Source organism: Electrona antarctica (genome assembly GCF_951216825.1).
Source record: "Electrona antarctica genome assembly, chromosome: 23".
Lineage (NCBI taxonomy): Eukaryota > Metazoa > Chordata > Actinopteri > Myctophiformes > Myctophidae > Electrona > Electrona antarctica.
The window spans coordinates 19,662,091-19,685,534 of record NC_136804.1 but is presented as its reverse complement, the minus strand read 5'-3'; the positions used below and the strand labels follow the sequence as shown (position 1 = coordinate 19,685,534).

The 23,444-nt window shown below is 43.8% G+C and overlaps 2 protein-coding genes across 2 annotated transcripts in view; both read right to left on the bottom strand.

Moving 5' to 3' along the window:
- Positions 1-6,654, bottom strand: part of cped1 (cadherin-like and PC-esterase domain containing 1) — a 107,076-nt gene extending 100,422 nt beyond the window's left edge. Inside the window, exon 1 of the mRNA XM_079494737.1 lies at positions 6,155-6,654. Within this exon, the coding sequence (XP_079350863.1) occupies positions 6,155-6,403 (249 nt within the window). The 5' untranslated portion in view covers positions 6,404-6,654. The remainder of the gene's footprint in view (positions 1-6,154) is intronic.
- Positions 6,655-7,415: 761 nt separating this feature from the next.
- Positions 7,416-18,208, bottom strand: ing3 (inhibitor of growth family, member 3). The gene is made up of 12 exons (XM_079494021.1): positions 18,048-18,208; positions 17,835-17,906; positions 16,309-16,409; positions 16,108-16,173; positions 15,469-15,565; positions 15,303-15,374; positions 14,925-15,044; positions 13,591-13,754; positions 13,128-13,318; positions 11,709-11,901; positions 8,472-8,510; positions 7,416-8,304 (listed from the first exon to the last, which is right to left on the bottom strand). Exons 1-12 carry the CDS (start codon positions 18,073-18,075, stop codon positions 8,188-8,190), a joined length of 1,260 nt encoding a protein of 419 aa, XP_079350147.1. The 5' UTR covers positions 18,076-18,208; the 3' UTR covers positions 7,416-8,187.
- Positions 18,209-23,444: the final 5,236 nt, after the last annotated feature.

The following is a 23,444-nucleotide window of genomic DNA, read 5'->3' as shown; positions in this document are numbered from 1 at the left end:
AGGTTTTCTTAATTTCCGTAAAAAAATATATTTTTCATTTCCTGAAAAATTAACATTATTAGAGTTAGGTGGTTTCTTCCCGACAGCAACTATATCTAAAAAAACAAGTTCAAATGTTGGCTTGCTCTCACAGCTACTGTAGATTAGGACTTCCAGTAAGCCATTAGGGAAAGAACATACGAGGCGGGGACAACCTAAAAACAGCCATGACAAACTGTCAGTCACTGTCAGGCTGTACGGTTTGCTAAAGGTTGCCCTATAGAGGGTATGCGTGTGACATCATCATCAAACCAGGAAGTTATGCGGGAACGCCTACTGAGTGGCAAAAAACTACTTTCTGGCCTTGACAGCCCCTGCATCCAAACAGAAAAGTCCTATCTGATTGCATTAAATGACTTTAAACAACATTAAATTCACTTTGGCACTCACTTTGCCACTCGATTTGCCACTCGATCTGCCATTCACTTTATGCATGCGCATACCCTCTATACTCACACAGGTACCTTTGCTGTCCTGTAATGCAATACACACATGACACCAAGGCCATGTTACCATCTGCTGGAGGGTCACCTAGCAACGACGCCAGCATATCTAGTTATTTCTGTCATGCCGTCATAGGTTTTTAACCTTTATATTTTCACCTGTACTATATCTAGTATGTCTCCATAATATTCATTCATGTAAAAAACAAAATAACCCAACCCATCTGTTCCTCATCTGTCCGTGCAGTTGAATTCAAGTATGGTGTATATACAGGCCAACTTCATCATGTGTTTATGCATAGTGAGCATACATGTACATCAGATGACAAAATGAGTGCCTATTACTATGAATGTATTATTAATACGTTAGGTTTAGGTCACTCATTGGTTCAGCATTTTGTTGAAGTTGCTTCCGGAGCTTGTACCGTAAATGGCATTCACTGTATATTACAGTGTTCATTGGACACTGGCCTATACTCGGAAAGTGGGAAACTATGCAAGTTGGCTAGCATGAAATACCTCTTGCATCCATTGTACTCATGACTAATTGACTATCCGTTGTACCCGTCTGTCTGCCTCCGTCCATTTTATGCCGATATATGGAGATATCTGTGGGTCAGATTGGTGATCTCAATATATGTCTATGAGCACATCGGTCGGATCAGCAGTTTTGGACCACAGCCGATCCAACCGCCGATCTTAATTTATAGTTTAGAAAGCATGGGACGCCGCAAAGCACTGGGAAAGAAATTAAAGTTATGTTTCTACTAGGGATTGTTTGTCTCTTGTGGTCTCTATTGTTTGTCTCTAACAAGCTTGAGCTGAAAAAGTAATGATCTCAAGTCAATGTTTTTGTTTTGGTCAACTGTGTACGTGAGTGATGTGGAATGACAATAAAGTTGAACTGAGTTCACAAACGCTAATGAGTCCATACATGGGCAAGACATGGCTACCCCTGATGCTATAACCTTATGGTTGACCCCTCCAGTCAGCTTATAGCCAGCCTTATACTGTTCAGTGTTCACACACTGGAACAGGCTTAAACATGCACGCAAACACACACACATGCATGTGCATACTTACGCATGCATGCACGCATCACACACGCACGCACGCACACACACTTTCAGACAATTAGTATCAGGCAAGCCAAAAAGCCCGAACATTGTTCTGACAGCAGGGTTCCTTTCTGAGCACACTCAAAAGTCAAAATAAAAGTAACATGCGCTTGCGTGTGTGCGTGCACGTGTGTGTGTGTGTGTGTGTGTGTGTGTGTGTACGTATGTACACCAACTCATAATCGGTTTTCCACTGTTTGACACTTGACATTCAGCAGTGTCCTCTACTCTTCACATACCAACACCACATCAGCACAACAAACAAATAAATACTGTCTTCACTCAGTCTGCTACCAATCCAGGTGGTGCATTCAGTGGGTGCATTTCAACTGAGTGACTTCCTCCCAAGGGTGTACACCATGCTGTATCAACAACCTAGCGTTTGCGTGTTTCAGAGGGTGATAGGAGTTTCTTTTTGACCCCTGGGAGCTTTGGTTTCGGACCCTGAGCTCAGGATCCAAAACCGAACGGCGCTGCCAGGGGTCTTTAGGAAGCACAGAAGGGATAACGAGTCAAATAACATAAGCCCTAATCTAACACTTCCTCAAAGCCACTGCGGAGCTGGCTCACACTCTGCTATGGTGCGAGAGAGAGAGTAAGGATTGACACCTAGACCAAAACAAACACACACACACACACACACACACACACACACACACACCATGATATTCATTGCAAGACTTTTACTTGTAACACAGCATTTATAACTTGCTACACACACAAGCACGCACGCGCGCCCGAGCACACGCACACATCACACACATATTTCTATATGGATCCTAAAAGGGAAATTCCTTCTGTTAACTACTGTGTGAAGGTCTGAGAACAGGGTCGGCCACAGAGCACCACCCCTTGCAGCTTCTGACGGGTTCAGGGGGCCTCGCTCCAGAGCACAGAACCTCTGGTGGGAGGCCAGTTCTTCTACAGGCAGCTGAATTGTAAAAAATAATTTAAAATACGAAGCATGTCAGTGTGCCACCTATTTATCAAATGAGGTAGAGCCCACACACCGTCTCATCCATCCATCCATCCATCTTCAACCGCTTATCCATAGTCTATCGGTCTATCTAACGGTATATCTAGCTCCACCATAGAGCTCCAGACTTCCCTCTCCAGAGCAACATTAGTCACTTCCTCCTGGGGGATCCCGAGGCGTTCCAAGGCCAGTGTGGAGATGTAATCCCTCGATCTGGTCCTTGGTCTGCCCGGGGGTCTCCAGTGGGACGTGCAACAGTGGACATGCAACAGTGCGGTACAGCGACTGCAATACTGCCCCTGACATTCCAAGTGAAATAACACTCTATTCGATTTTATTGAGACGATGTTTCGATCCTCACGGGATCTTCATTCAATATAATATTAGTTTCTTTAGCCTAGCACACACAGTCAATGTGCGTGCAATTTGGTATGCTTTGAAGTGTGCCACCTATTCCCACAGATGTATGCACCAAAATTGCATATGCACTTTATACTATGGTTTTATCATTGCAATACTCAAATTCAACTTCCCTGAAATACCTGATAATGTACTGCAATGTATGTATCTGCCATTTCTGTAGGTTGTCTTGCTTGTTTTGCCTGTAGTGCTGTTGTTCATGTACGTATTCTGCACTGCGTAACCCAAAGAAAATTATGTTTTCGGTTCACTGTGCCCTTTCGTGCAAGGTAGACTGTGAGTAAAGTTGAATTGAATTGAATTAAATTTAACATAATTAAATTACAGTGGCTAGTGCTGTGACTGAAGCCTCTGGGAAAACTTAATGGACAGCTACAGCACATTCACTGTAAAAACACCCATTACTACACACACGCACATTTATTCATTATGCTGTCCCTATCTACAGTGTCTGTCATATGTTCTTTGCTTGCCTCTGTTTCCATGCCTCCCCTCTCCCCACTCTGTCCTGCTCTCCCAAGGAAGTCCATTCACTATTCAAAACTTTGCTTCCTCTAGTCTATCCACGGACCTCATCGGCTATCTGTCAAGCATCCAGGGAAGAGCTGAACAATATGCACAAAGACACAAACATACTTTCTAATATAGTTTTGCATAGCATATATTTTAAGAATATTTTAAGGCGTTTTGGTTTTATTGGTGGAGCAAACTGGAAGTCGGAGATAGAAAGTGCAGGTGTGATCAAGTGCCTGTATTAATAAACACAACTGCTTGCAGCACGAGAACAGCACAGTTTGGAACATAAAGCTGCAATCCGGAACGTATAGAGGGTATGCGCATGCAAAAAGTGAGTGGCAAATCGAATGGCAAAGTGAGTTTAACGTCATTTAATGCAATCAGACTTTTCTGTTTGGATGTATGGGCTGTCAAGGCCAAAAAGTAGTTTTTTGCCACTCAGTAGGCTCTCCCGCAAAACTTCTGGGTATGATGATGATGTCACCCGCATACCCTTTATTGTGAATAAAACATTTCATCTAAACTATTATGGTACATATAACTGGTACATCTGTAGAGGTTAGAGGTGGTCTCCCCTGGGGTAGGACACCTACTGGTGGACAAGTAGTACTGCCTGAATCATATGAGCACAATCCCCTGACCAAGGGGAGCGTTCCCCTCACACTAGTCTTGCATGGCCAGACTGACTAGACCCTCACTTGGTGCAGCGGCCAAAACCAGTCCTACTCGAAGCAAAACAGTGTGTTGAATGTTGAAGCTAAGATGGCTAGTTCGTTTCCAGACTAATCTATATAGCATTCAGAGATTGTGGAATAGTTGTCTGTCTGGCTACGCGAGACTACTCTCGCACGAGCAGTAGGTTGATCCCGGGACACATGAAACGTGTGGATTGCGGCTATATGGCTGTAATGGGCCAGAGTTTGCAAGGCTTACTAAGAATAAGGTCAGGCACCTAAACACACACTCTCCGCTTGACCTGGTATGATATATTGTGGTGCATACCGGTATATCAGCGGATTCGACCGTTTGGTATATGACCTTCAGGCAGTACTACTGCTAAAGACACTCAGGTCCTCGTAAACCACTCTGACAATGTTGGTATTTCTGTCCAACAAAACTACCGGCTATATTGACACCGAATGTGCTGTGCACCTTTGTGATCCCAGGAGGATGAACCCTTTGGTGACCCCATCATGGCTTTCTTTCCTGTAGCACGACCCATAGGCCAAAAATGTCCACTTGCTCAATCTCATCATTTCAAATATCTCTGTGCAGCATATTGTGTTTTTCTAACAGCAGTGTAGCCTGTATGCTGTTTTTTGGTGACAGACTGTTGCCTTTTAGTAGGCCTATGACTTTAAATGTTATTTATTTTGACAACTTAGTAGTTGTAGTTTTAGACAAGGTGGTCACCAAATGGTGCCACAAACTTGTGGGATTGATATGGTGGGCAGATTGTAACCTATAGTCAACACTATAGTGCTGTGTGTGACACGCTGATGAACAGCTGATTGCTGTCAGCTGTCACTCCCAGTCCCCATCCATACACCACTGATGACCTGCAACAATGGCATTACCATAGACAAGACATTACAAGTGACAAGACAAACTGATCACACGCACGCAAGCACGCACACGCACGTGCGCACACACACACACACACACACACACACACACACACACACACACACACACACACACACACACACACACACACACACACACACACACACACACACACACACACACACACACACACACACACACACACACACACACACACACACACCTCAGTGATGATGGCTAGATCTCATCAGATTTGCTGACAATGTTGTAGACCTAAATAGAAAGTTTATATATGTTGACACAGTCACTCTGTCAGCTGTTTGTCACCAGTCTGACATGTTAGCTGTCAGGGACTGGTTTCATCACAGCATGCATGATTCATAATATACAAGATTTATATCAGGCACGTACAGGCAGTCAGGCACTGAGGACCAGTAACCTCTTAAAATACCCAGTGCCCTTTGCATTATTTCGATTGGGCCTCACAGGTGTCACTCATCTTGCTGGGGTAATTTGAGCAGGACAATAAAACCCCTCCAGACTTCCTTTATGGCACGTGTGTGTGTGTGTGTGTGTGTGTGTGTGTGTGTGTGTGTGTGTGTGTGTGTGTGTGTGTGTGTCCGACCAATGAGCTGTCATCCCCCATCCCGTGGCAGCTAAAAATACCCCAACAATGACAGCCACGATAAACATTGCTCCTTTACTTTGGAAAAACTCTCTTGAGTTTCTTACACACTGAAAAGCTATTCAAATCGGCCCTAAGAGTCACATTAATCAGAACAAGGGTCATTGTGCATGTGAGTATTCAGGAGTTTTATCCAATAAGGATTAAAATGAATGTGTGTGTGTGTGTGTGTGTGTGTGTGTGTGTGTGTGTGTGTGTGTGTGTGTGTGTGTGTGTGTGTGTGTGTGTGTGTTTGAGTGAGAGAGAGAGTGTGAGGTGAGTAATGTGGACAACAAACCACGCGGAACCATTACTTTCACTCTAAACATGAGGGTCAGTAATAATGCAGGTCAATTACAAGGGTCACGGTCACCATAAGCATCCGGTAGTCGGTAGATAGGTTCGCACTTACTTCTCTGTCTCTCTTTAATGTTTCTAGGGTGGAAATAAGTCGTCCGATGTCGGTAACCGGCGACAGTTCGTCAGGGGGCTCATCCGTGGACCTGTTGCGCAGGTCGTCGGTGGCAGGTTGGCTGGGTTTGAACCGGTTCCGTGCGACCATTAAGGTCTGGTAGAACAGACACACCGCGACCCCCAGAAGCAACAAGGGGCCGGAGCAGCAGTATCTGCGGCGCAGGGACCAGAAGAGGCCGCACAGCATCCCGGCTTCTCTCTCCAAGGTGTTGCTTTAAGACAAGCTGTTCATTAGATTAGATGGTCTCCATCTCAAAGCAAAAATCTCATCGTCCTCGGTGCGGCTCGCTGTCCTCCTCGGGTGAACAGCGGATCCTGCGGCTGTGCCCAAAAAGTGCCAAAACGCGCACTCCGGTTACGCATCTCGCTTTATAATGACGGAACTACAGTTTCTCTTTGAAAGCGGAGATTTGCCGGACTTCATTCGACAGGTCTACAGATATCCATCTTAAAACACGAAGTCAAAAACCCATTTCCCGACACCGATCCTCGTGCGTTTGAATTCGGTGATCCGTGGTGCGCACCGGTGTTTTCGATAGTCTCATCAAAGCAGAGCGTCTCTCTCGCTGTTTAAAAACAGTGAAATAACGGTACTACCTCATGACTGCGCTCGTCACAGGCTTGAGCCCTCCCCGTCGACCCGCTCCACAACTTCACCAAACTACTGAAAAGTGTGGGTCTTAAAGCAGGCTTGGTCCAGGGACTCCAGGCGGTCTACTTTAGTATCAGATGAGCTTGTGCTGAACGTAGTGCCACCTGGTTTGAGTTAAGCCCACGAAGAACAACAAAAAAGTAAACTTCCTTTGGATCGCTGAGACGCGCACACGTAACCGATTCACAGCGTGAACTTGGGCTCGCACAGTGCAGCAAACGTCGACATCAAATGGTCGAACTGTATTAGATGAACCTGGCTATGGGAATGCTCCTCGGTTTAGGGCAGAAATTCCACGGTCTAAATGAGCACACAACACATGCCTTCTTAGTAGGAGGTCGGTCGAGACGTGTACCCCCTCAGCGCTCACCCCACCCATCTCCAGGCTGTTAAAACAGTGGACTCTCTTCTGTCAGGCTAGTGGAAAATACTCACTTCATGATTAACGGCTAGTTCGCCAAGCTCTACCCTCTCTGGCTATGATACGGATAGTGTAGATCAGTCATCGTGTGTATATACACAAATAAATAAGATTGTTCACAAGAGGTAGCAAAAAAAAATCTTTTTATTTTTGACATAATCTGGAAATGGTACACACCATCTCAGTGCAGAATGACTGGTAACACAAACACTTACAGCAAACATACTTGCACCCTCACATACATACAGGCTTCAGTAATTAATTTGTTCTTATACTGTACATTCTGAAAAACATTTACGAGACTCTTGAGGGGTGTCAAATTTATTATGCGACAGCAGTAACTTAATGCCACACACCGCCTCCGTTCCCATCACCTCAGTGATAATCAATTAATATCAGGGACATATGAGAGCACCTTACACAATCAGGAGGCTTCCCTGGGCTTTCTGCAGTCCAAGGAAGAGCCCCTGGCTAACGTTAAACCAAGTTTTGAAAAAAAAGAATCCCTTGTGCGTGCTTCCCGTCAGCAGCACTTGTTGCGTTACAAGAGTCTAAGAGAGTGGATTGTAGCGGTCCACCTAGTCATGGAGAGGAAGAGGAATGTTTGGTACTGAATGAGAGAGGAGGGTATAAGAGGACAGGGGATTTGAAGTCATCAGTAGGAAGGTTCAATCTAAATAACGAGGCTCCTCCAGAACGCCAAACGTTGTAAACACAGAACTTAGGCCAGAGTGTCCGCCTCAGACCTCCACCATATGACATGGCTAAGACACTCACACAAACGGACAGACACACCATGTGTGTGGGGTCTGGAACATGTATACATTTTGTTTATGGGAGGGACCACAGGGATAGGGTGCGTTGTGGGGTGGTCCATGAAGGAGGATCTACAGGTGATCTATTTGTGCCTGCTGCCTCTTCTCTTCATAGCAGCCGTACACTGAGGGCAGTACCACTTGCCCTTGGGGGCTTCCGTCAATCCCACGCAGCCGTAGTGGAACCATTCAATTGGACACTGGAGAGAGAGACACACACACACACACACACACACACACACACACACACACACACACACACACGGTTGGACTTTTGTCTGTTTGTGTCTTTCTTTGAGTTACATACAATTCAAACTAAACATGAGAGGTATGCAAACATCCTTACACCAGGAAACCTGATACTTACATCAGTATTATCACAGCCAACCATTTCACCATAAGACACCTGAGGAGGAAAAGACAGCCACAGTGTAAGATTTCTGACAAATAACTTTTTTGTGATCATCTTGCAAACTGCAAAGGACACATATGAAACACTTTTAAAACAACCATGTCTAAAAATGCAGAGCGCGAAACGTTGACAACTAATTTGTAGTTCCATCTGCCTACCTGCTGTTCTGTCTGGTCCCAGTGCATATTGTGTCGGTAAATTTGTGTTCAACAAAGCAGAACTGAATGACTTCCGTCTCTAGTGAGACAGCAGCAGCTTTCAGATTTACTCTGCAACAGTGTGTAATGTTGCGATAAACAATGACTATTTTGAAATGGTAAAGAAAAAAGTACAACACAGTGCTGCTTTTTTATCATGTGAATTGTCAAACTATTTTTGAAGGAAAGACTACATCAAAAGGGTAGGCCTAGTTCGTTGGATCGAACTCCTTTTCCTTCACATCACAGACAAATGTCTTTATGCTAAATGCAAATGCAAATATACACATAACACCTTTCTACACGTTTTGGCCATCGTGACCAGTCAACTCAAGAGACAAAAACATCCAATGTTGTGAACTTCAACAGCTCCATGTACAAGCCTCAAAAATGTATCTCTGGTTTGCAGCAATGCTGTTCTTCTGACTAGAACAGTTCTCTGACTGTTCTAGTCAGAGAACCCCCCGCCCCATATTACTTTCATAAACAAAACCACTGTGGCTACAACTAGAGCTGTCACCGTCCATCATGAAATTAAACAATGGCGATTAATAACTTAATTGTGTTTTTGGCATTGAACTTTGGAGCATATAAATTAAGATTACATTTCTGTCAGCCTTTTGACATTTGTGACGATTTGATTGGTTGAGCACGGAATGTGATGCATGATGACACGAGTGCCCCGCACTTCACACGGGGTGTGATTTTGATGCAGATGAAAGGACATTTTTATTTGTAAATGAAAGGAAATCATTCTAATGATTATGTAAGGGATAATATCTGGCTAGGTGGTCATTGTCGGGAGATAATTCACCGACAGGGAGTTTAACCACCGAGGCGAAGCCGAGGTGGTTACACTCCCTGAAGGTGAATTATATCCCGACAATGACCACCTAGCCAGATATTATCCCGCTTATTACATGGCTAACTAACATAAATTAATACATTAACCCAAAACACAACAAAAAAAGTATTCCATAAGTTCGCGCTGGCTGCGTCTGCCCAGCTGCAGGGCTGCAGCACTGTCAGAAAACAAGGAAGTGAGTTGATCAAATAGAATCCATTTTCGGGTCCTGCTTCGTCTATTTCTCGCTCAAATGTTTTCAAAAACATTTTTAAGAGCAATGTTTAGCTGTAAATTACATTGTGTGTCACTAGTGTGTGTGTTTACATGGCTGTTATGTTGGAAACGGCAGTAAATCAAGCGGGGCGCAGCCGCGCAGCTGGTGGTGCTCAGAGGGTTTGATTAGGCAGCGGTCATTATACAGCCGAGCGGTCATTATCATGAGATAACTCACCGCTGAATTAAGCGATTGACCAATCAGAATCAAGCATTCAACCAAGCCATGTAATAATCCAAAATAAATGTGATTAACTCAAATGATTATTATGTAAAAGCTGCCAACCGAGAGCCGAACCTTTTCGGGCCTCGTTCTGGGTGTCTGAAATGCAGTTACCTGAAAGGGCCCGTGAGGATCCGAGCTTTCTTTATAAACCCTTCAACTTAAACAGACATGTGTGCGTTGTAATAATTACATTCTAAAATCCATATTGTCTGTTTGTGTGCACGCGCTGTGGGGATTGGGATGCGGTTCAATCCAAATCGCCGTGGCGTGACTGTAGAATAGCCCAGACTCTGTTCTACATTCACAGCGATTTAGAGTGAGGCGCACCCCAATCCCAACAGCATGCACGACTGAGGCGACTGTGGCTCAAGAGGTAAAGCAGGTCGTCCAATGATCCATGGGTCGGCGGTTCGAATCCCGGCTCCTCCTGTCTACATGTGGAAGTGTCCTTGGGCAAGACACTGAACCCCAAATTGCTCCCGATGTGCTGGTTGGTACCTTGCATGGCTTCCGCCGCAATCGGTGTATGAATGTGTGTGTGAATGAGTGAATGTAATGCACAATCTATGTAAAGCGCCTTGGATAAAGGCGCTATATAAAAATGCACCATTTACCATTTATGCACGCACAGGCTATATTAATGCAATGCAATCATGGCATTACCTTGAGTGAGCGAGGTGGGTGAAACTCAAAGCAAACTACAAATCAAAGCGAGCAATGTGGGACAGTTTTGTTGCGATTGTCGACGGCTCCGTTAAGAATGTTGGTGCTGCTAAATGCACTAATATTATGCACCCCTCCGCTCCGCTGCGCCTGAGAGGGTGACGTCGCTCACAGACAAGCAGTCTCATGTCATGGTGAAAAAAAGCATAATATAGATTCGGACACACTATGGGTCCAAATCAATTTAGGATTGGATCCAATTTTAATCAGCTCTGTTTCAGACCTGGTCCAAACCGTGCAATCCTTCTCTACTCCGTTTCGGACCAGGTCTAATCCTACTCGAGGCCGTTTCTGGGCGTGCACGGCAAATTAGAATGTTTCTCGGCTCCGTTCGGTCCAGATATCATTTCAGACCAGGTCCAATTTTATGGGCCCGTGCTACCCAGGGGTCGGCAATAGGCGGCCCGCGGGGCATTTGCGGCGCGCAAGGCGCCCCCTTTTGGCCCCTGGAAGAATTTCCCAAAAAAATAAAAATAATAATAATAAATAGAGGTCCCAGATATAAAAAGCATTAAATGGAGGTCAGTAGCCTATGCATGTCAAACTGGGCATCCTTCAAATTAAAATGATGAGAATCACTGCTAGAGCCCTGCCATATCTTTTCAAATGGGGTCTTGCCCTGAAAATAAATTCATTTTACACTCTCAAGAGTTAAAGATTTATAAGGGTGCATTTGGTTACCAACTCTCCATCATTTAGCTGGGGACCACCTGGAACCCCTTCAAGGACCACTGTTGGTCCCCGGGCCACTGGTTGAGAACCACTGTTCTACATCTATTCTAAGCTTAATTAATTAATGAAAAAATAAAAACCCACATTTTTTGCGCGCACGGACTCGGCCCCGAGCCTGATGCCCTAGTCAAATTATGGCCCTTGAGGAAAATTAGTTTCAGTGCCATGAGTTATTTGTGTTTTGTTGCGTTTACCTGGTTGCAGATGCAGTAACGGGGCTCGTTGGGGTCATAGGTCCAGTCCACCTGGCTGTTGGCCTCGGCCTCAGGTAGAGCTGAGGCCTGCTGGGATAGCTCCTGGGCCAGCGCAGAGGACGAGGAGCATGACGACAGTGAGGAGGAAGAGGACGATGAAGATGACTGATGATTAGAAGACTTGATGCCGCTTCTGGTTAGGAGAAAAGAGAGAATAGAGTCAGACAGTCCTTGGCTTTAACCTTCGCCGATAGTGGGAATGGCACACGACACCTGCATGCAACTTAACATGGGCTCCGACTACATGAGTTCTAAAATCTTAAGTGATTTGGAAATGTGGTTGCATTGCATATTACTGGATAATCGATAATTATAACTACCGTATTGTACCGAATATATATATATATATATATATATATATATATATATCTCTCTTTAACACCTTAATTGCCCGGGGTTATTTAATCCATTAAATTATAGCGCCCAGTAAATTTATAGCAACGGAGCACTTTTACCGACGGACCGGATGTTGTTCCGGATGTGGCTGTAGCAGCTAGATGTAGCCAAACCACTCTCGATGCGATCGACAACAACGGGAGGTAAGAATAAATCTATCGTGACTAGCGACTGACTGGACAGCGGAGGGCCGTCTAACACAGGATCTAGTTAGACGGGATGATTTAGATCGCGAGTTATTAACATTTTAAGATTTTCGTTGTCGTTGGCTAAACAGGGGGGGAACATTTTCGATGACATCTCACTGTTGTGCAACATCGAGGATTGCGCAACAGGCGCTCCCAGGCTGTGGAGCGATGCGATCCGTTTTCATATCAATAAACTTCGTCTTTTGGATAAAACTTCGTCTTGGGCTTCGGGCGTTACTAATAGAAAGGACAAAGAACTTCGTCCTGGGCGATGGGGGTGTTAACATGCACGCTACAAATATTTAAAGATTTTGCCAGAGCAACGCACGTGCAGCACTTCAACGTGCTGTGAAACTTGTGATAAACTTGTGGTGTTCACACCGGACAAATGGCTCTGTCTGGGAAGACAAGATAAGTTATATAGACAGTCACGTTCACGCAACATATTGACAAGCTTCAGCTGTCCGATGCACAACTGATTATTTAAACCGGTCACCATGACAAACACCTGTCTCCTTGTTTGTCTCAGTCATGCACCACTCCTCCCTTCCCACAGTAGTGATGAAGTCATCCAAATAAATACTGAACATTTTTGAATATTATCGGATCGTCTGTGAACAAGTCGGAAGGTTTAAGATTGGATCTTTGAACGGCTCAGAGTACAGGATAATCTTGCCAGTAAGGCAAATTGAAATGCAACGTGGTGTTGGGTGCAAGTCAGTGTATTAATTTGTGTTTTGATTTAACATCGTATGACATTCCTGTGTTGTCTTACTTAGACTTGCGTCCCCTGGAGTCAGAGGTGGAGGTGGGGGCAAGGGTCTGGGTGAGTGTGGAGGCCAGGGCGGAGGAGGAGTAGCCCGAGGAGTCTCTGGACAGGGCAAACTCCCTGCCCAGCTGGAAGTCGTTGTTCTTGATGGCTTCGTAGCTGGCCTTCAAACTGGATGTCCTCCTGCCCTCCTTCATCTGCACGGCACGAACACACACATTACAACGGATTAAATAGACCCAATGGCTTATGTGAGATCAATTTCAATAACTATGAATCGCTGTGTATTCTGTGGGATAAATGTATGGATTATTTAATCTCCTAGCTTTCATTTATTAACTTAGTGTCTGCACCTCCTTGTTGTTGACTAGTAGATAGATGTTAGAAGTGATAATAAAATAAATATAGAACATTTAATAAGATTTTGTTATCAAATTAGCTTAGTTATGAATCGTGTGTGTGTGCTGACCTGTGCAGTGGCCTGTACCGCCTGTGCGGCAGCCATGGTGATGGCCCCTGCTCCGGCCGCAGGCCCTGCAGGCAGGGAGCTGAGGTTGTATGAGGCCAGAGGCTGGGAGGAGTTGACACTGTACACGTTGTTAGTGGCCGAGGTGGTGCTGTTGGTACGGCAGCCTAGGAGGGACAAACAACAACTAAGGCCTAGCTGCTGAGGAGTCGAGAATGTCATAAATTGGTCTGACTCCGTTGTCCTGACAGTGACAGCCCGTATTTCGTATAAAAACGACGGCCCATTATTCCAAAAATCACAATAGTCCGAAGGTTTTCCATCCCATTAGACTGAATTCCTATTGTTCCAGCAAAATAAGTTTGTGTTTCAGCATATCTAGTAGTAGAGTATTCTGATATGCACATGTGACACACATGCGAGGGTGTCATCTCTTTACTTTATCCAAGCTACCGCCCACTCTTCTGGCGGAATACTTTCTGACAGTATGTTGGGAGCATACATGCTCCCAACACACACAACACGGTGGGTAAAATTCTAGGCCAATTTAATGTCTAGGACTAAACATGCAGATGACTTCTGCTTTACTTCATTTCTATCCAGAGTCTGGATAATAATTACGGACAGCAGAATACATCTTCCTTACAGCCCATTATGCATTTTTGTTCATCAACCAATAAAGACGAGTACTGAATGATCATGGTAGTGATACAAAGTGCCAAACTTCATATTAACTAAATGTTTGCAACCTTTTACTAGAACAGGCTTTGTGTTATAACTATGTTAACACATGGCTATAACACAGCAGATGCGTTGAAAGGCAATTCGTACTATATATTTTATTTGCATTTCATCTTTCATGTTTAGTCTTAGACGTAAAATCAGTAGACTAGAACTTTACTAATTGCGTTGTGTTGAGAGCATGCACACACACAGACAAAAAGACAGACGCTTGGATCAAGTTAAGAGATACACGAAAGTTAAACTTTCTGGTAAAGTAAAGACGACATACTCAATAGTACAAATTTTTGCAGCGTTTCGGCTGGTTCAGAACCAGGGCACATTTTCGGATCAATGGGAATTTGTCTTCTCTTCAGATTTCTGAATAATGGACCGTTGGTCTAAGGGGATTTCGGTCCAATGTGAAATTGTTTGAACCATTGGGGCGTCACGTCAGAATAATGGTTGTGGGACCAATGGCATGGCACCGCCGTATGTGGGGTCCCATGCCGAAAACAGCAGATCTACAAGACTATAATTCTTTTTGACCTGAGACACCTTCATACTACCATGTATAAATCAGGCTTTAGAAGAGCAGCTCCGGTAGTGATGGTTACCTGGCGTGTTCTCCTTTGAGGCGTCCGAGGTCAGGGTGGACAGCAGGGCTTCAGACTTGAACTTCTTCTCTGGGACATGCTCTGTAGTGTGGTGCACGGGTGCACTATATTTCCTGGTCTCTGTCATAAACACGGACATGCAGGACAAATTTACACACAAGACAGCTGGCTGGCTGCCAATATACTGGTTAGCGCTAAAATAGCCTTGCATAATAACCAGAAGATCGAAGAGCCTAACGAATCGATACGTCGTCAGGTGACATCTACATTGAATGGCGTAACTAGTCCTGCCTGGTCTCGTATCGGTAGGCGGAGATATCTGATCGTCTGCCAAGGTGAGACTAGTGCTAAAAGTGCAAGTAAGTACAGAATGCATACTCTCAGTTGTAGTGTGGGAATGGACGTGGTGGTTGTTGACTGGCTGAGAGGGGCTGTCCATCTCCAGAGATCCTGAAGGATAAAAACGGAGACGTGAGCTCAATTCCACCTTTCCAGCTGCATCTGGATGTTTGGCTACACAAGTCAATGAGAAAGTGGCACTTACGTCTCTCCAGTACCTCAGTGATACCGGCATTGTCTGCCTCCAGCTCCATCTTGAACTTTGCCAGTTCTTGGTCCAGCTTCCGCAAGTGCCGGTCCACCTGGAAGACAGTGCAAGCATCACAACACTATTAAGCCATGACAGGACCAGTGACAAATATGGATTTTATAATGGACCCTATGTGTTACAATTTCCCCAGAATTTTTCACATTAACACTAAGTATGATTGGTGCCGTGCTGTGCACTTCTTTGCTTAAATGTATATATTCTGTCCATATTGTCGACAACAAACTACACGTAGGAACAGTTTTGTGGAGGCAAAAGATACTTCACACACAAATGATCAGTTCTATTTGAATTCTCTGTTATTACAATGTAATCATCACTTCCACAATGGTAGGCATTGCAATACAAATTAATATATAAAGCATTACACTGCCATCTAGTGGCAGGTTATCCACATAACAGCTATCAAATGCAAGAGCACAAACTCCAATTTGATTGCAACTTGACTTACTTAATCAAACCAATCGATTCATTGATGTATAAATAAAATTCACTTCTCAATTATTCTATTAAGTTATCAATGTAATAATCGTTCAGAAAGTTGACAGTTGCAGCTCCACCACCACTGATACTCACCAGATCATAGATTTGATTGGCCAACTGAACTTTCTCATCAGCATCTTCCAAAGCCTTGTAATAGTCCTGGAAAGTTATCACAAATATCCAGCCATATTAACACACTGTAGACAAATTTCGTAAACTGGCGTTTGCTGCCACTACAGATAGACCAATATAAGAGAAGAGGATTCTCATGAGAACAAATTAATGATTATTAACCTTTTTTATGACCTCCATCTGCTCTTCTCTCCATTCTGGTTTGTTCTTCTTTGCGTTGACAAAGAATTCAATCACCTTCTGTTCCAGCTGGTCTGTGGCATCTGGTGGTGAAATGAACGGACATTTCAAACGCTCTGCCATTACTAGTGTACATGTTCTGTCCATGCATTGTGTATTTTACAGCAAAGTAATTGCATGCTTGAGTAACACAGAACAAGGTGAAGACAGCTCTTGGCACTCATTTTTACTTTACATTCTGGTTAAATGGTTACTAATCATCTTTGGGGCACCAAGGCAGCATCCTTTCCAGAGATCAAGCGGATTGACTGTAAGCGATGATATTCCAGGGAAGTGAAAAAATAATTGTATATAGAGCACCGAAGTCAATATCGCCAAGTCCACAGGCTTGTGTACATTTTATATTTGCATTGTAATCCCCATAGGGGGATTTTAGATCACCTCATATAACTGTTTGAATGACTGACTGTCATAAACGATACAGCCACACCTTCCCGCAAGTTCCCGGCAATATCAGAGACAGTTTGTTTATTTTTGGACCACAATGCTTATATGAGACGATTTTAAGATGACTCAATGTTATTCTCCACAGAGAAAAACCTCCGAATCCCTTTGAACCAGGGGATGAGCAAGTGACATCAGGACGTCTGCACTTTATTGTGATATATACATACACTGAAATATTGTGATCTTATGTCAGCTTGGTCAAAGCATTCCAAACAGAAAAATACAATAGAGGTCTTAAATCAAGTTAAATGTTTGTCTTACATTGCAGCTTCCATAACATACATAGCTATGCAATCCCTCCCATCAAATGAAATAAGTTGTTTAGAGCATAGTGCAAAGTAAACTTAACTCAGCAATGCTTCCACTAACCACTCAGACTGATTATTTCAGGTACCCACAATCTTATAAATTGTATCTCAGACATGATTTGGTCCAGAAATCCTTTATTGTCCAATATCGTTATCGTAATACCTAACCATGTATAGATAACAGAGGGAAAATCAAATTAGGAAACGTTGATTCTCTAGCTGTATGTCTGAGTAAAATGTGGCAATAGTAAAGTAACATGTCGTTTTGCTGGGGACACCCTAGCTGGAACCCCCAATTCATGGACCACAGACAGAACCATTGCTCTATTAAGTTCAAAGTTAGTTGACCAGCAAGGCGATTGATTTAATGAATACTTTATTAACACTTGCAAAAAGTACGGACTATTAGTGGTTATGTACAATAATGCGAAAAGGATAACACAAAATGCCCTGAGGATGCTCGTTTCCATTGTGGTCCTGCTTGAACTTCAGAAAAGTTATTAACGGTAGCTGCAATACTTACTTGTCTCTTTAACTAACATAATGGTGACTGACATATTTCACTCACTGAATGAAATGAAATGTCTCAGCAGGTCGCTCAACAACATCTAACATCCTAACTTTGATCTTGCAGGACAACAAACAAAGCACGTGGTGTGTGTGTGTACACTGTGTACGCGTGCGTGTTCATACTCTGCACTTGCAGGTCCATCTCCCTCATTTCCGTGAACCTGTCGCGGAGGTCCATGGGTAGCTGCTCGATCACTGCCAAGAGAACAAAACAGCCGTTAAAATGCTAGCATGCTAGGCTAACGGCTCGAGCGAGCGACGCCGAATAAAACACACACCCGGGTCCAAAACGCCCCCGCCGGTCCACCAGGGACGCGACTCGAACCTCATACTTACTCTCCAGATAGTCTTCGAGGTAAAGCATCTTGGCGAATTGGACGTTTTAGCCGTTTAATCGAAAAGAAATGCGTCTTTCAATATGGCGCCGCCACTCGCTGTCTGCCTCGGAAAAAATAGCTCGGAAAAAATAGGTCAGAGAATGTGACGCAGGGCGCTGCTCGTGATGTGATTGGCTAATATCAGACGTTCCGTCGGTTTGTGCGTTAAATATACGTGGCCCATGGGACTTGTAGTTCTAAAAAACATCGAAACAACCATAACAACAAAGAGTGGGCTGCCCACTGCCCAGCAGCACTGGGCACCAAGGAAAAGTGGGCACCTCGATGAGAGCTCCATCTCGAAAGTGATGGAAAAAATAGTCTATGAACAGGTTGAAAAGTATCTTGCCACTAATAAATGAATTTACGAGTTCCAATCTGGCTTCAGAACGTCCCACTCCACTGACACATGAAATGAAATGAAATGAAATCTATATTTACCCAGGGTATCTGGGCTAAGCTCAAGAACTTGTTTCCAGCCAGGCCCTGCTCATAGAACACATTTCATCGTAGTGGTTGATGCCTTGTTCAAGGGCATTTCAGCGGTGGTAATTTTAACGTGTCGGACGGCTGGTTCGAACTGGGAACCTTCCGGTATCTAGACCGCGCCGCTATCCGTTCGGCCACCGCTGCCACATGCCTTCTCTATTTGAGCGACCACATCAAACATGAGGTGGATGCTGGCAAATACTGCGGCATGGTCATGCTGGACCTCCAAAAGGCTTTTGACACCGTGAACCACTCCATACTGGTTAACAAGCTAAAAGCAATTGGTTTCGATAGCACATCAGTGAGCTGGATGCAATCCTACCTGGAGGGGAGAGAACAGATGGTGGAGGTGAATGGAACACTGCCCCCCCCCCCCCCCCCTCCCCCTCCCAGTGAGCTGTGGCGTTCCACAAGGGAGCATACTAGGGCCTTTACTGTTCCTAATGTTAACGACATGACTTCAGCTTGTGACTGCAACTTGTTCCTGTTCGCAGATGACTCGGCACTGCTAGTCTCGGACAGGAACAAACTGCAGGTTGAAAAGGCCCTCAGCTCTGAACTCGGTAGAATCTGCACCTGGCTCGCTGATAACAAACTATCTTTACACCTGGGAAAAACTGAATCCATTCTCTTTGGCTCTAATAGTAATCTCAGCAAGGCAAATGGCTTCTTGGTTAGAGTGGGTGACAATGTTATCACACGTAAAGATGAAATTACCTACCTAGGTTCCATCCTGGAGGCTAATCTTTCCGGTGATAAAATGGCCACCAACGTAATCAAAAAGGTCAACCATAGAACAAGATTCCTTTACAGGATCTCCTCACTGGTCAACAAAAACACCTTGAAGACCTTAACAGGAGCCCTTGTACAAGGTTTCTTTGACTATGCATGCACCTCCTGGTACCACAGCACCTCAAAGGCCCTTAAAACCAGGCTCCAGACATCCCAAAACAAACTGGTCAGGCTCCTACTTGACCTCGCCCCCCGAACCCACCTCACCCCTGCCCACTTCGACAGGCTGGAATGGCTTAGGGTCGACGACAGAGTACAGCATCTTGCAATGGGTCTGGTCCACAAGATTCGATACACCACCAAGATACCCATGTACCTGTCTAGATACTTCCTCAATGTTAACGAAGTCCACACCCACAACACCAGAGGAAGTGCAACGAACCATGTACAACCCAGATTCGGCACAAACAAGGGACTAAATTCTTTTCGCTCCTATGCCACCAAAATGTGGAACGCCCTACCAACAGTCATTAAGACATGCAAATCCCTTGACTCCTTCAAAACCGCTCTCAAAGGGCACCTACGGACGGCTGCAATTCGAAACTGGCCCCCGTAAAATCTGAATCCCCCCCCACCGCCCTCCCCCTTTTTCCCTCACTGTATATGTTTCTTTTCCCTTTTTACCTCCTTTATGATGAATTCCTGTTCTGTCCTTTGTCTATATAGAAGTGTCTATTTGTACGTCTCTAAATGTTTTTGATGAATTGAACATGGTGGACCCTATTGGAAACAAGTGTAACGCTTAATTGGGTTATCCACTCACAGTTAACAGCCTTTGTATTGAGTTTGTGCTTGAAATGTACTGTAATTCTGCAAACTGTTAATACATTTTTCAATCAATCAATCAAAGAAAAAAACATGCAACTTCTTGTTTATGCCCCAAATCACTGGCTATCGTAGGCCTAGAAGGCTGTGATGATATTACAAACGTTTCATGTATGAAATGTTTGTGTAATATCAAAGCCATTCTATGGATATCCAGGTTTTGTAGCAATTGTAGAAATATTAGGCCTTATTGTCGAATGTTCAAGCATCCTTTTTTTTCCTTTTTACATCTTAGAAAATATAGCCAATTTAATTAATATCAAGGTGTCCTCTTCCTTGGTAAATGGTAAATTGTGCATTTATATAGCGCTTTTATCCAAAGTGCTTTACATAGATGTGCAATAGATTTACCCATTCACACACACATTCATAGACCCTTTTTTTGGCTGATTATTCTAGCGATTACTTTTTCAATTCATTGCATGATCAAGAAGCATGATTTTATTTTTATTTTAACATTTTTATACCAATAACATTTGAATAGATTTTGTATTGTATCGATTAACCACTTAAAGGGATATTTCACTTTCAAATAAAAATAAACACATTAGAAGGTTTTCATTTTGTTTATGCTTATTTTATTTGAAAGTGAAATATCCCTTTAAACCCTAGGCCTAGACTATACATATCACTATAAGGTCAGTCACAATTGCATCACGACATGTGAGCTTGCTGTTTTTGCTTATTGATTTTTGAGTGGTGTAAACCACTCCTACGACTGGCTTTGTTAGTTTACGTGTCTGTCTGTCTGTCTGTCTGTCTGTCTGTCTGTTCGTAAAAAATGAGCATGGTTGCTACGGTCACCCAGTTCACCCGGGTGTGATTTCATTACGTCAGACATTACGTCAGATCAGAGCTGATCAGGCTATATAAGACCTTACACCACTCAGTTCACACGGGTGTGATTTTTTAATTTTAAATTTTAAATCGGTATTTTTAAATAATCGGTTAAATTAATTTGTTTGGTTGGTTATGCATGTATTTTCATTCATATTATTGCCTATAGAGGCCAATCATTTCATCAGACAGAAGGATTAGTTTATTGTGAGTTACCTTTTAAACCTCACTATAAATTATATCAATTGAGCCCATGCATATGTATTCCTAATGCTTTTATAACAATAATCATTATGTGTTATAAAGCATATGACTTATACGGTCAACAATCATCAACAATAAACTAAAAACGAACCAAATCATGGTCATTGGGTGCTTAAAGTAGCCTAAAGTAACGAGTCACAACATTCCTGGAGGTGTAGGCAGAAACCTTTTTGTCTGTTATTCTTGTACTGATTTAATGCTATTTGTTTGATTCTTCTTACTCCATATAGAGAAGGCCATATCTCACTGCATGCTAGCACTAAATTACTGCTCACTGCAAGCATATACAGTACTTAAATCAACACTCATGATTTTAAACCAATAGTCCTGACCCACATAGCATGTCTTGTAGTGGAGGAAGTTTACTATAAATGCAACTTTGTGACAGATTGGCGGCATATGCAGAGGTCAGTCAGTGTTTTGTACGCTTATATTGTTTCTCCTCGTGCTTTTCCCTGCAGCCTTGTGCCAAATGGCACAGTAGCCAGTAGCCGATATGTGAAGTTAACAGTCGCCAGTCATAAGCAATCCAGGAAAAAAACAGGGTGATTAAGCTTCCTTCTGCTCAACACAATAATGCCCTCTCAAAATGTGCCCTCTTGACCCATGCATGCTATCTGTCGGAGGCGGGTATAAGCAGGCCACATTCCTTTCCTCTCTGAGGACGCGCAGTCGGGCTGCTTATGCACAATAAAATCCTCAGTGTTCGTTTAACTCTGACTCTGAGACTGTACAAATGGAACCGAATGGACTCTCACCCATTTTGTAGCCTAAGTTCTAGTTAGGCTTCTAGAGTTGAAGGAGCACTTCACCCATGACAACGGGTATTAGGTTCCCATACTATGGTTCCCAAGTAGGCCGGTGGCCGATGGGCACAGGTCTAGTCAAAACCAATTGCTTCAAGCATATTATGGAGTGGTTTACGGTGTCGAAAGCCCTTTGGAGGTCCAGTATGACCATCCCACAGTATTTGCCAGCATCCACCCATGGTGTTTGATGTGGTCGTTCAAATGGACTGTTTAAGTAATCAAATGGCAGGTGTGGGTTGCCATGTCAATCAATTGGCTGAGGCAGAGGCTGGGAATTCTACAGGTGAGGGAACAGGTAGGTCCACTGGCAGAGCCTGACCAGAGCCTTTTCTGGTGGTTCTGGACAACCATGTAACCGACCGACTCACGGCCAGGCACTGCACTCTGTGTCATGGTGTGGATGATTTTGAAGTCAGTGGGCACCTGCTTCGGTTCTCGAGTTACGTGGATTACAGATGTACGTACACTCACCTACACACATACACACAGACGTGATGCATTTATTGTAAGATAGCACATCAGTGAGCTGGATGCAATCCTACCTGGAGGAGATAGAAATTGATCTATTGAAGATTCTGACTTTCAAATGTTTTGATTGTATTGCTGTATTATGCTTTCTGCTTTGGCAATGTAAACGTATGTTTTCTCATGCCAATAAAGCCCTTTGAATTGAAAATGTAATTGATAGAACAGATTCAGCTCAAACAAGGGGTTAAATTAATTTCGCTCCTATGCCACTAAAATGTGGAATGCCCTGCCAACAGCCATTAAGAAATGTGAATCCCTAGCCTATAGCCTCCTTCAAAACCGCTCTCAAAGAACATTAATACCGGCGGCTGCAATTCAAAGCTGACCCCATGTAAAGAAGTAACCCCCCCCCCCTCTATTTTTCTATACTGTTCATGTATTTCCCTTTTTTCTGTGTATTTTATGATTTTTACTTTTGCATAGATGTGTTTATTTGTATGTCTTTAAATGTTTTGATGAATTGAAAATGGAGGACCCTGTAAACAAATTAGTGCTTTTTCTGAAAAAATAGTAAATACCATGCATGCGTTTTGTTTTTTTAATATCATTAAAACAATTATTTGGGGCCCCACTTGCAATGCCCTCGCGGCCTGGCCCGCAGGTTGAGAACCACTGCTCTAAATGAACACTGGGTTTCACAGTGCACATGGCTGCCAAGATTCAATTAGGCGTAGCGTCAGGACCATAGACTGTAGTCAGGACCCTGTGGACCGCCCCCCGGCTGCTTGACAAACGACCACTCGCAATCACACACAAGTTGAACAGGACACAGCTTCTTATCAGCTCGCCAGGTTGAGAAGAACGGAATACGG

Excerpts from the sequence above, each read along its gene's own strand:
- ing3 (XM_079494021.1), bottom strand. The coding sequence starts at position 18,075 with ATGCTTTACCTCGAAGACTATCTGGAGA. Across the intron at positions 16,174-16,308 it reads AGATGGAGGTCATAAAAAAG|GACTATTACAAGGCTTTGGA; the intron begins GTTAATAATCAT and ends ATAACTTTCCAG. Across the intron at positions 8,511-11,708 it reads GTTACTGCATCTGCAACCAG|GTGTCTTATGGTGAAATGGT; the intron begins GTAAACGCAACA and ends TTTCCTCCTCAG.